This window comes from Conger conger, chromosome 14, assembly GCF_963514075.1.
Source record: "Conger conger chromosome 14, fConCon1.1, whole genome shotgun sequence".
Lineage (NCBI taxonomy): Eukaryota > Metazoa > Chordata > Actinopteri > Anguilliformes > Congridae > Conger > Conger conger.
Window position 1 is genome coordinate 4,766,777 of NC_083773.1, and position 13,760 is coordinate 4,780,536.

Below are 13,760 nucleotides of genomic sequence, written 5' to 3' on the forward strand. Positions count from 1 at the left end.
TGAAAGTAAAAACCTCAAGTAAAAACATCTTGAGGGCTTCTTTTTTCATTATTATGATTTGTTAACTTTATTCAACGGTCAGAGATCATAATTTAATCGAGTTCAGTTGGGAACACAGAGAAAGCCAGTCCTCCCTACTGAAGATATTTCTACACCGTCTGGCAAACAGCCTTGCTCCCCAACACTCCCGACTGTAGTGCTGAGGTTATTGAGGCTGTATTATGGCACCACCAGCAGCACTCTCACACACACACTCTCACACACACACTCTCACACACACACTCTCACACACACTCTCACACACACTCTCACACACACACACACTCACACACACTCACACACACTCACACACACACTCACACACACACTCACACACACTCACACACACACACACACACACACAGGACCTACCCATAGCCGGATTCCCTAGCGCGGTGATCCGCGTGTGTCCCACAGACAGGCCCTTCTCACAGATCCACTGAAGCTGCAGAGAGAAGCACAGAGCAGAGGTCAACACGACTCCACCTCACACTGAGAAGCACAGAGCACAGCTCAACACGACTCCACCTCACACTGACAACCCTTGCTGCTGCCATTGCACAGCACAGAGGACTGAGCAGACAGGGAGGAGCAGGGCTCCAAGCCCACACTGCTGGAGTTGTTACAGGGGAACCCATCTGGTGCAGAGAGACGTCCTCTCTGTAATCGTTACAGGGAGAGAGTAACGGCACTGTAATCGTTACAGGGAGAGAGGGCCCCTCTGTAACTCCACTGTAATCGTTACAGGGAGAGAGTAACTCCACTGTAATTGTTACAGGGAGAGAGTAACTCCACTGTAATTGTTACAGGGAGAGAGTAACTCCACTGTAATTGTTACAGGGAGAGAGTAACTGCACTGTAATCGTTGCAGGGAGAGTGTAACTGCACTATAAAATCGATGCAGGGTTTCGATTACAATACAATAGTTTCGGTTCCTGCAGGGGAACCCCCCCCCGCCGCCCTGTGGCATAGAACAGGAAGGCCTCAGCTCTTCCACTTCCACAGAAACCTCCGCTCTGCGCTGAGTAATGACCCATCGCACCAGGACCCACCCCAGGCACAGCGATGACATCAGAGCTGGCCTCGTACCACAGGGTTCCTGTCAAATCAGCCTCATTTTTTCCATGAGTCATTTTCAAGACACTTTTTTTTTTTTTTTGCTTTTTTTTTTTTTTTTCAGTGATTTGTTGCATGTATTTTTGAAGAACGTTACGTTTTATAATGCTTTCCCCCGCCCTCGAGACAGGAGCTTCACTCTCCAGGGAACAAAGACTTTCGCTTGTGGAATGCGTGCGAACCAGAGAGCTGTCAAAAAATTTGTGAACGCATTCGTCCCTCAAGCCTTCGACGAGACAGGGCATCAATCTACCGAATCTGGAAGATGGACAGTTTTTGCTTCCTGCATAGCCTCTTTTCAGCATTACCATGAACATTCTCCCACACTCTTGATGTCTGACCATCTCCCATGACTTCCCAGGGCCCAAGTGTTTGGGAGGCTGTTCATTGCCAGTGGGGGCCAGTAAAAGGGCCAGTTTCAGGGGCAGGGGGTGTGGAATGTGGGGCACGGGGGCTTGGAGAGTAGGAGGCGGTGGAACACAAACGTCTCCCTGGTAAAGGGAGGCTGGTGAACACACTCCCTGAAAATACGGCCAACCCCACCAGAACAAGACAAACTAAAAAGGCCCCTGGTTTCAGTCATTGCACAACAATTTGTGTGAGCGTGCTCATCAAGAACTCGACTGCATCTCCTCCCCGCTCTTCTTTCTCCACACATCCCATAATCCCTCCAGTCACAAACCTCGCGCCCACCTCAACACCGCCGTCGTTCCCAAACGGGCACACCTACCTTGGCGGGGTCTGGCAGCAGGAAGCAGTAGGACTCCACCAGCTCCTTGTCTGCCCGCCCATCCTGTTTTAACTCCCTTTTCTTCTCGACGAACTGCAAAGGAGCAAACGACAAGCTCACCCTTCATTCGTTCATTTTTTATTTATTTTAGCTTCACTTAGCCGGGGGTAAGGTCAAATGGGAACAGCTCAACGGACTTTTGCAGCGATGAACTGTTCGGCTATTCCACGGTGACCGATGCTACAACTGCTGGATATTTGGGTGGTAAAGCCCAATACAGCTACACAATAGAGATGGATAAGAGATATTGACACCCAAGGGTTATGAAAGCATATGCCACTCTCTTATGTCTCTGTATTGGGCTTTACCACCCAAATATCCAGCAGTCGTAACGTCATTCACTGTGGGACTGCCCTGTGGATGAAATGTGGGTTGGGAACTCAAGGGACTGTACGGTCACTGAAATACATGAGATGATTTGGTGGCCAGATGCAAGTCAGCTTTTCCGGGGAACTTGACCAGAAGGCCAAGGCTTGTCAATCCCACCCCTTTCAGATACGATACATGGGGTTCCTTCATAACCACAGGGAGGAGCTTCAAATCGGACTGAAGCGCACGGCCAGATTCCAGGAAATAACAACCTGGGCTGCTGCTTTTCTTTTTTTTCTGTTGCCAGACTGGTTTGACCACAGCCAACAGTCATGTCCTATAATTAACACTGCAGACAACAACGGTTTTCCAACAGTGTGACCCTACAACCCTTTCAGCGGCAAACGCATCTTTGGCACCCTTTATTAAAATTTTTTTTTTTTTTTTTAAGTATACAAAAAAAGAAAAGAAAAGTACATACGACACAGTGCACAAGTACAGTCGATTCATTGTATTTTCAGCGCTTAAGGAAAAATAGCTTTTTCAGAACCAGGAAATGCATCTGGGGACACAAGGAGGCCCTGCTTACATCCTTCTCCAGGAGCTCGCTGTGGACGAGTCGGGCCTTGCTGTAGGAGAAGGTCCCGGCCGAGGAGGCGTCCCGGTAACAGGAGGAGAGGATCTTGACCACGTCCTCGAACTCGCGCGACCCCGGGGCCAGGCCCTGGAACAGCGCTGCGGGACAGAGAGGGGTTAGCGCAGTTAGCATGCGGCACGGGACCGGCTAGCGCTCCCTGCGGCCCTGACGGCAGAGCTGAACCTACAGACCAAAGCTCTCGCTGGGAGAGGCTCAACACAGGCTCAACACAGGCTCAACACAGGCTCAACACAGGCTCAACACAGGCTCAACACAGGCTCAACACCGGGCGGCCGGTAGCGTAGTGGTTAAGGTAACTGACTGGGACACGCGAGGTCGGTGGTTCTAATCCCGGTGTAGCCACAATCAGATCCGCACAGCCGTTGGGCCCTTGAGCAAAGGCCCTTAACCCTGCATTGCTCCAGGGGAGTATTGTCTCCTGCTTAGTCTGATCAACTGTACGTCGCTCTGGATAAGAGCGTCTGCCAAATGCCAATAATGTAATAATGTAACACAGAAACACGCAGGTCTTGCACCGGCTACCAGCAGGTTGCTCAAATGGCTCTGACCTTGACACTGTCCTTGAAAGGCAGTTCATAGTAAAATATCAAAAGGGATCTCGGTAAAGAGATTACGCTTAAAAATGAAATAAAACTGCATACTGGGCCAAGACAAGATGCGATTGGAAAAATCAGCTATTGCAAGAATCGCAGGTAGGTGACAAAGAAATTCCAAACACTGGATACTGAATGCTACATTACATTACAGGCATTTGGCATACGCCCTTATCCAGAGTGACGTACACGGTAACTGGCACACAAGAATCCAATACAGCAGGAGAAATGCAACGACAACTGAATGTGTCACACGCTTTTGCCTGGGGAGCAGAAACACAGGGACTGGTAAGTGCTTGATGGTTCACCAGATTTCACGCCCCTGACTAATCCAATATAGATACAGGGGCCTAAACGGGAGCATACAAATGACTCCCAACAAGACCGAGTACGATCACCTCACAAAAACCCGTTCAGATCTGAGAGTTGTGGTTCAATGCCCCGCATGTTTAATGCTGGAAGGTTTTTTTTTTTTGCTTAGTTTTTTTTACCCCCAGGACAAACATCTAAAATACATACTTCCACAATATCTCAGCGTGGCTCAGTCAAGTGCAAAAACGGGAGGGTGGGCTAAAATAAAAACAGAAAGTGGGGGGGAAATTCCTTTCGGTTTGCAAGCCATCACAAAACAAACTCTTATCAGCCCCATGTTCAGCAGGCCCACGACTGTGCTCAGCTTAGCAAAATAACAGACAGGAAGCACCTGCCAATGTGCATCCCATTTCCGCCGTGGGTGAACACCGGGCACACACAGTCTGAGGAGATATGGCGCAGTATTAACTGCAGCTTCACCTTCAGGCCCTACGATCTGCTGCCTCCCGGACCACACACCCACAATTCACAACACCACTAGCTCTGGCTACGGGACAGAACGGCGGTCACTCTTCAAAACAACAACAACAACAACGACAACAACAACAACAGCTGCCCTTAGCCCGGGGGGGCTACCGTTTATGAACAAATCAAGGAAGCACAGGCAAGATCTTCGACATTAGGTCACGTATTCACGCTTTGGTTCGGATTCTCAGCTCCAGGTCAGAGCACTTTGTTGCACAGAATGTACGGTTTGGTACAGGTGCAGTGGGGCAGGTGCTGTGCACACGAACAAAGCGGATTAGGGCGAGTGTCATGAGACCCAGCCTCTTCTCTGTAACAAGAAAATCACTTCAGTAAAGACACTCAAATAAAGGCTTAATTTACTAATACTCAGGTGCAGCATAATAGTCAGGTCAGTCTGAAAAGAGGTAGCAATCATCTACCTAACAAGTAGGCTATTTCATGAAATGGACACCTTCCTTTTTTTAATTTCATGGGAGACTGCTAGAAAACTTGATGTGGCAAATGTATACAAGTAAAAAAAACAAAATTAAAAAAACATGTTCGAAGGAACTACACTTACATCGCTTGTGGTTCCAAAAGGGAACTGCGTTCATAATACCAGGGTTTGTTACAAACTGGAAGGCACTGCAAACACAGAACTAATACTCTGAGTTTAACAGGAGCAGGATATTGCAGGCAGTGGTGCTTCACAGTGCAGGGAAAGGGTCAAATTTCCACACTGCTAAAAGGCCACGACAGCTTGCTGCACATTGACATTATCCTTGTGGAATGTTCAAAACGGAATCATCTGATGTTCCGTGTCAACTGTAAACACGGCAGCCCACAGTGACCGTCTCCTGAAAACTCGAGAACGGGGGAGTCTGTATGGGGCAGCCTACAGGAAAGAGTTCAGGGCACATTTTAAACTCATGGAGTTTCGGAGGGGTAGACGGTGAGATCTGGTACAAAAACATCTTCCCATTTAAAAAAACAAAAAAAAACCTACAATTGTTAACCACATTAACTATAGCCAAATCCTGAAAGATAACCAAATAAAATTAGGAGGTGCCATGTGTCATGTTGGCATTTGATTCTTAGGATGCATATTCACACTTTTGAGCTTCACGTTCTTGGCTGGGGGTGGTGCTCAGCAATCAATCCCGTTTGTATGCGTGTGTCTGGAAGGGGGTCGATTATTCTAACCACAGTTGGGAGTGCTACTGGCAACTGGCTTAAATGGGAATGCATCCGAGCCACTGCACACTCCGGGCTACAGGACATGTTGTACAGAAGATGTTCAGCCAAAGGCGGTGCCTTTCTTCAGATTCAGAGCACTCAATGGTTAACATAAATTTGCTACTGCTGCAGGAGCTAGTCAACCACTCAAGAGCTAGCCAACCACTCAAGAGCTAGCCAACCACTAGTCACGCAGATGTGGAACGACATTCATCCCAAGCGAACCATGTCCTAAAATACCGGAGTACACATCCATTAGCAAACCTGTGATCCAGTTTGCCATGAAGGGCTTACATCTGAGCAACAGCTAACCACATCACGATAACCAGACATCTACAGTTTATGCCTGCATTCAAACTTCAGCTGAACGTCTCACCGAGCCAAATCATAGGTATGGCATTTTAAATTATGTAGCAGCTCAGAAACGCAACTCATTTTCAAGAACCCGCGCAGTCAAAATCGAACCGTTTTACAATTACCTTAACACAAAAAGAAATGTATAGAAAGTAATTCCCATTTCCTATGGTGAAGATTACTATGGTTGAGGTATGCACAGTTCTTGTATGGCCCACGAAAGGAGGGTTTGAGATCTTTTCTGGAGGTCATGCAGGTTTTAACTGTGACCAATACACAGCGTGACCACAGTGTAGAGGACCTCCATGCAAGAGGGACACACTCAGACCTCCAACTCGCCGGTTGGAAAAATTAAATGGTTTAAATCAAAATCCCCTCCCCAATTTTAAATATTGCAAAAAGCACAAATCTAATGCGACTAAATGGATTTTCTTAAAAAAGGACTTGAGGTGCGCCCGTTGTGTGACGATACGCTTTTTTTGTTTCTTATAAAACACGCATTTGGCCGTTATTTTTGGCCGTTATTACGCTGCAAATCGACTGGAATCGTGACATAGGGACGGTAACGCACAGAATATATTTATATTTTGACTTTAACACGGCACATTCAGAAGGGTTTTACACCGCCAAAAATGTGATGTTTCGTGATGTGCGTAAAAGGGGGGGGTGGGGGGGGGGGGGGGGGGGGCGGGAAGACCAGCAGCGTTTAGTCCAAATGTAACCGCCACAACCGCAGCGCATTGGTAAGGGGGAATGCTGGGTAATGAGCGAACTGACTCCCAACCGATCGACCCGCTGGGCTGACGTGCCAGACCAGCAACGCAGACGGAGACCGGGTAAGGCCTCGGAGGCACAGAGCACATGGCAGAACAGCACCGTCAGAGGCTCCGGGGCCTAGGAGGTCAGCAGCGGAGACCCGTCGATACGAGCGGAGACCCGTTTCTGCCACGGCCTTTAAGAAATTAATCCCTCTCGGACATAACATTACATTACATTAATGGCATTCGGTAGACGCTCTTATCCAGAGCTACGTACAGTCGATTAGACTAAGCAGGAGACAATCCTCCCCTGGAGCAATGCAGGGGGTTAAGGGCCTTGCTCAAGGGCCCAACGGCTGTGCGGATCTCATTGGGGCTACACCGGGGACCGAACCACCGACCGTGCGGGTCCGAGTCATGTACCTTAACCGGTACACTACAGGCCGCCCAGGACAAAGGACCCAAAGACTAAGGACCGCACCTGCCCAGCTGAAATTGACAAAAATGTCTCCCTTCTGATACAGACTGAACCTACGAAAGGTGGAACTGGGAGTGATGTGCGCTTATCGGAAGAGGGCCCTGGAATTTACGTGCAAACGAAATTAAGACCCCCCCTTCCCCACCCAACAGGCCTACACAGACCATGGGCCCATTCAAAGGTCATCATTGCTGGATTCAGGATAACTAGCCATGAATTGGCATTTCTGGTACAGAGTGTACTGGCTCAAAAAATAGAAATTGTTCACTCCCATAACTATAGCCAACGCAAGGACCCCAGCGGAAAATAATCTTAATTTCTCAAACTAATGCATTTTCAACTGCATGGGTGGAGAGAAAAGGTGAGGAAAAACCCAAAACCAATGGAAGAGTCTTCTTTAGACATCAACTGAAGATGGGTGTGGCCAAGCAAACAAAACTTGACACCTGAGGTTTTTTTTTTTTTTTTTTTAAGAATACCCACACTTGAGAATATGATTTTTAAAATTACTTAATGGATGGTCAGGTGTGGGCCTATCCATCATCCAAAAATAATGCTAAAGGCCATCCGACTGTTGTGATTGGTCTTGATTTATGGAGGCACGCAACTCGTTAAAAACAAGGTACCATCTTCACGTGGTTGTCCTCCGCTTTGATGCCGTCTCCCAGCACTGAAACTTACCTGCAGTGTTAGAGCATTCTTTTGAGTGTTTTCCGGCACACGTTAACGGCGTTCGCGCTCAATAAACTACCTTCTGCAGATGGATCAACCCAAAACAATTCTCTAACCTCAGCCAAGAAACGCGATTTGCCTCGTACATGCAGCAGATGAGCTACGAAACATAATATAGCTTCTGTGTTAGGAATATTATCTTGAGAATGCACAACCTTTCCGTTCTTTGCTCTTCCTTGGGATCTGAAAGTTTAACCGTGGCAGTTCATCGGAAGGTCTCTGGTATGTTGAGGGAGAATTGTTGTGCCTCAGATCCGACACCCCGCTCCTCCGTCTTTCGGTAGCTTCTTGCTCAGACGCTAGTCCTTCACATACGGCTTGTTCGCCATCTTGGCTGGATGCGACCGCGGCTGGCAACAAATGCTTCAAAATATCACAACTCTCCGCAGGAACATCGCCACTGTGCCGCCTATCGCCTCCTTTACTGTGTTGTCTCTCCATATTGATGTTACTGGCCATGTTTTAGACGACGGTTGAAACACTCGCCGCTTCCACACTTCTGCGGACGCTGAATATGGCTCTCCCACTATCTCCTCTCACCCTGCCACCGCCATTCTGTCTCTCTGACGTACTCCTTCCTCTACCACTGCTTCACTCCGCCGCCCGACGTTGCATTTATAATCTCACTCACGTACAAACGAACGTCGCGCCTCCTGTAGGAATTTTTGGTGTACTGTACCCTGCTCTGACAAAAAAAAACCCCGGTATCTATCAATAGACTGCAGTTACGCCGGGTTCTGACTCGCCATTAATGTGAAAAAAAATAAATTACACCCGCCCCCACCCGCGGTTAAAATATGCTATCGTTATCGCCATTTCATTTTATTAAACCGTTCTATCACTCGGAGCTCACTGTTATTTGAAACATGTCAGAGAAAATAGTTCTCTTGTCTTTATCAAAACTAATGCCAGTACATTGTTTTGTCATTTATCGGTTGAATTCATCATCAGTGGACCTACATCAGTCGTAGTTCAATTTCGCTGATCCGGAAAATCGAGTGAATGCAGATTTCTCTGCCATGACCCATTATCTACTGTACATAGATTGTGTAGATTGTGGACTTTCAAGTGTACAGTCACCGAAACCACTTCCTGCCCTGCCCTGCCCTGCATTGTATCATGACAATCTACTCTGGATCAAAAGCAGCTGATCATCTGTTGCACATCAAAGAGACCCCAGCATTTGAGAACTGATAAAAGCTTTGCCTCGCAGACAACATGGTGGCCCACCCCCTCTTCTCCTGTTTAGGATTGCATTCAGCAGCCATTTTACACTTTTTTCTTGCCCATAAGTTTGTTAGTTTGTTTTCTTGTAAGTTCAATTATAACTCCCAGGTGAGGGTTGGGTCAACCTTTTTGTCTGGGAAAAGAAATGAAGAGAGACAAACTTAAGTTTTTATTTATGGTAGGTAGGTGTAGCACCACCCTTTTATTTGCACATTCAGGTATCGTAGAAAGGCAGGCACATGAAAAACAGTACTAGTCTGTACAGTAGCCCTCACAGTTCTTAATATTTATAATAAAAATTCCCAATCAGCAAAGATGTGAAGAACAGTGGCAGAGTAGGTGTTTTTCTGTGGTAGTGTTGGGGGGGGGGGGGGGGCGATGGTATTAACACCAGAGGATAACAGGGTCCAAGACCAACCCCCCCCCCCCCCGCTCCCCGCCCGCCCCCCCCCCCCGTCCCTCAGACAAGCCAGCACCGGGGCTTTTCCCTGGTGGACGTGCCTTTGCGTTGGCTCCAGGGTAGCCTCGTTGCCATGAGTTGCATCAGACTGCGCGGGGGGGGGGGGGGGGGGGGGGGGATGTTGTTTTTGCACTGCGCTCCCGGGCTTTTTCCCAGGTGGTCCCCCCGTCCTTCAGGCCCGGGCTCAGCCGCCAGGGAGACCCGCTCCAGCCCCGGGATGCGGAGGGTAAACACACGTAGCAACGCTGGCTGCCAACACAATCAGGGGGGACCTGTCGCCGGCCGGTCAGACAAGCTAACCAGGGCATCCCGTCGCTAGTAATTAGCCGTCAAATAATTTGCGACGGCAAATTTAATAATTACCGCGGCTTTCCTGCACAGTCTATTCCATCGCTGACTGATGAATGTGGGGCTTTGTTTCAATCGACATTAAATTCAATTTTATTTTGGATTTTTTTACAGAAGACGATTTACACAGTAACAGAAGGGGGGGGGGGTGGACAGGGCAAACACCAGGCCTGAACCCCCAAAATAGCAAGTGCATGAGGTTAAAAAAATAAAAAAATTAAAATAAAAAAACAAGAGGGAAAACCCTGAAACGGTGGTGAGAATAAACTCCCCGATGGGAAGAAATCTCGGGAGGAATCCGGCTATAGAGCAGGGAGCCCATCCTCCGCTGGCCGGAGAGCTGTGAAGGCGGAATGGCCGTAGCAGAAATCTATCACAGCAAATCAAACAGGTTGAGTGGGCAACAGCAGGTAAAGTAGCAAGTCCACATGAACGTGGAGTACACAGTTCAGAGGGGAGGGCGAGGCATCTGGAGCTCCAGGATGTGTGGAGGCGTGGGCGTGTCCCAGGGGAGGGGCAGGGTTGCAGCGGCCCAGGACCGCAGGGCTGGAGCGATCCATGACCTCAGGGCAGGGGGGGGCGGGGGAGGCGGGAGGGGCAGGAGATCCCGGAAAATGAAACAAAGAAGGAGAAGGTTAGGAGACAATAGAGGTCATCGGTACACACAGAGAGAGGTGTTTCTGTGCCAAAGCTCCAACCCAATTTCAATTGATGTTCTACGCCTGACGTGGGTAACTCTGATCGTGCAGTCATGAGACTAGCTACCTTCCTCCCTATGTGCCATAGCTCAGCTCATTAAACACGAGATGCCCTGCCCTTACGACGTCAAGCTCTGCCACTATTGTTCCCCATGGGGGGCGACATGGCTCAGGCGGTAAGAGCAGTCGCCTGGCAGTCGGAGGGTTGCCGGTTCGATCCCCCACCCGGGCTGTGTCGAAGCATCCCTGAGCAAGACACCCAACCCCCAAATGCTCCTGACGAGCTGGTCGGCACCTTGCATGGCAGCCAATCGCCGTCGGTGCGTGAGTGTGGGTATGAATGGGTGGGTGAGAAGCATCAATTGTACAGCGCTTTGGATAAAGGCGCTATATAAATGCCAACCATTTACCATTTACCATGCTCAGAACACACCTACAACCAATTATAGGCCTTGGGGTAGCTTATGACTGCTGGACTGGTCTGTGTCCCCTGGTGTGAGGTATGTAGTTGCAGTATCGCTGAGGGACGAGAAATGGGTCTGTTGGCTGGTACGGGAGGGAAGTGGAATGTCTTGATTGACTGTTCTGCATTGTCACGATCATATAACATATGCACATTTAGTCACCTCTGTAGATATACACTCACCGAGCACTTTATTAGGAACATTTTTACTTTATGACACCTACTCATTCATGCGATTATCTTATCGACCAATTGTGTGGCAGCAGTGCAATGCATACAATCATGTAGATCCAGGTCAGGAGCTTGCTAGCAGAAGTAATATCTGTGCCATATATATATATTGTGTTGCTCAGATCTATTGTGTTGCTCAGATCTGCTCTTGCCAGGGTAATTGCTTTCCCTTGGGGACTGCTGACAGCCAATGAAAGTTACGTACTCATTAATACGTACTCAAGCACACATTAAATGGAACAAGTTGTTTTCTGTAAGATGTTAATGTGTTTCTGTGGGACCACAGCAGGACAGCCATGAAATAAGAAATATGTTCTCTCAAACAAGCAAGAGCCAACTAGCCACAGTTATATACTGCTCTGTTTGGGGTGGAGGGGGGCAGTCATTATTTATTCCACCCTTGATTATATACAGTGTGGTCTGTAAATATTTGGACAGTGACACAGTTTTCGTCTGAAGTGACTAGATCTGTGAAGAATGTTGTCCTTTTGTAAACAATCCAATCATACACCCCATGCAGCTTTAGTCATTTGTAAGAGCCTTGAGCCGAACAGCTTGACCCATCAATTAAGCAAAAGATGTCAGGTAAACTATAGAAAAAGGACAATTTCTGCACTAAAAAAAAGGACGTTTCTTTCAACATCAAATTGCTACAGTTTCAGGTTTCAAGCAGAGATCCTCCAGAAGGGAAATATTCCAAAAACATGAATATCTGGTGCCAACGTTCTGCTTAAAATTGTTCTGTGAACAGTGTTGAATACATTATATAATCAACAAAATGTTGCGTAACAATTGGGATATAACTTTGCCAACTTGATGCTGAAAATAATTTAGTTTACTCGCACAGTACGAGTACTGTATGTAGCTAATGTTCGTTGTTTTAACTTGACAGACCATAGTAACCATATTTGCAACCTAATGCAACCTATTGCCGCACGCATCCGTTTCAAGGCCCTAGTGTTGGCATTTCAGGCTGATAAGGACACTGCCCCACCTTACATACAATCCCTGATCACTCCCTACTCCCCAGCTAGACCATTCCGGTCTGCCAGCTCTGGTCGCCTTATGGTTCCCTCTCTACGTGCACCTGGCGGTCGAGCTGCACGTTCACGCCTGTTTTCCGTTCTGGTTCCTCAGTGGTGGAATGACTTGCCTACCACTGTCAGAACAGCAGAATCCCTCCCCCTATTTCGACGCAGACTCAAAACCCACCTTTTCATACTCTACCTTAGTCCTCCCTCCTGATTTCCCCTGCCCCTCCTTTCTGATATCCCTATCCTTGTCTAACCCCTCCCCCCCCCCCCAAAAAAAAAAAAAAAAAATGCACTTATGATGACAACTATGTTTAGAACAGCATTTCATGTGTATTTTGCTAGTTTCTGGATGTGATGCTTTGACTTATGGTAGAACCTATGCACTTGTAAGTCGCTTTGGATTAAAAGCGTCTGCCAAATGACTAAAAAATGTAAATGTAAATGTAACCACTTTGTACACGTAGCGAGAGTTCCCTCGGGGACCAGGCTGTTGGATCAACCTTGGCCAGCCGATTTTGCTTTTGATCATGAACAGTTCCTTTCCGCTCTCCACAGTACCAGTGAAGCCTCGGAGAGTAAGCTTGTTGTCTTTGACGCATCGATGCCGACAGCCTGGAGAGTGTTCTTCATCCGTTTGACACTTGAAAATATTTTTCAACTGTTGATTTTGTTCAATGTTTTCGAGTGTGTCTGATTGATTCATTCAGATTTATCAGCCTCATTATGGCCTGCTTTACTGGCATTGGCACTTCTTTGGTTTCTCTGTTGAGAAATGTTGCACTACCAAAAAAAAAAAAATCAACAAGTTGCAAAAAAGGTGCAATTGGGCCAGTTCTTTGTGATTGTCCTCTTGATAGAGCTGTCAATGGACACACCAGGTTTCATCACTTTATGTCAAATGTAGGGATTTGTTTGCATTTTTGTCATAGGCCGTGCCTACATACAGGTTCATTGGCTTACTGTGGCGATACCCTTGGAGATACAAAATCAAAATTGAATAGCAATCACACCTTTGCAGTTTCATAGGTCAAACAGGGCAGAAATGGGGCCCTTTCAAATTTTACATCTTCAGTAGGGCGCTATAGTGCCACCAAGTGTCCAATCAGGCACCAGAATCCGATCCTTCTGGAATACACACAACCCGTGAACCACTGTGTAAAGTTATCAGACAGAAATGAAGGAAATGTTGGAAGATGCAATATAACTCCGACCAATACAATCGGGCTCCAGCAACTCTGCTGTTTGGCACCCTGAAGACAGCCTCTCATTGGACAGAAGCAGGCACACGGAGAGTTATTTTGAGCTGTGAACACAACGGTCTCATTCATTTACGAAACGCCACCACCACCACCACACAGCAGAAATACAATAACCAAAAAAAAAAAAAAAAACGCAGGATGACTCGATAGAGACAGTT

General features: G+C 47.5%; 1 protein-coding gene across 3 annotated transcripts in view; it reads right to left on the reverse strand.

Moving 5' to 3' along the window:
• tasora (transcription activation suppressor a) overlaps window positions 1–8,458 on the reverse strand; it is a 33,704-nt gene extending 25,246 nt beyond the window's left edge. For all 3 annotated transcript variants that reach the window (XM_061220876.1, XM_061220875.1, XM_061220874.1), the window contains exons 1-4: window positions 8,038–8,458; window positions 2,844–2,989; window positions 1,886–1,978; window positions 412–484 (exon numbers count right to left, since the gene is read on the reverse strand). In XM_061220876.1, coding sequence (XP_061076860.1) covers window positions 412–484; window positions 1,886–1,978; window positions 2,844–2,989; window positions 8,038–8,341 — 616 coding nt within the window. In that variant the 5' untranslated portion in view covers window positions 8,342–8,458. The remainder of the gene's footprint in view (window positions 1–411; window positions 485–1,885; window positions 1,979–2,843; window positions 2,990–8,037) is intronic.
• Between the last annotated feature and the right edge of the window lie 5,302 nt (window positions 8,459–13,760).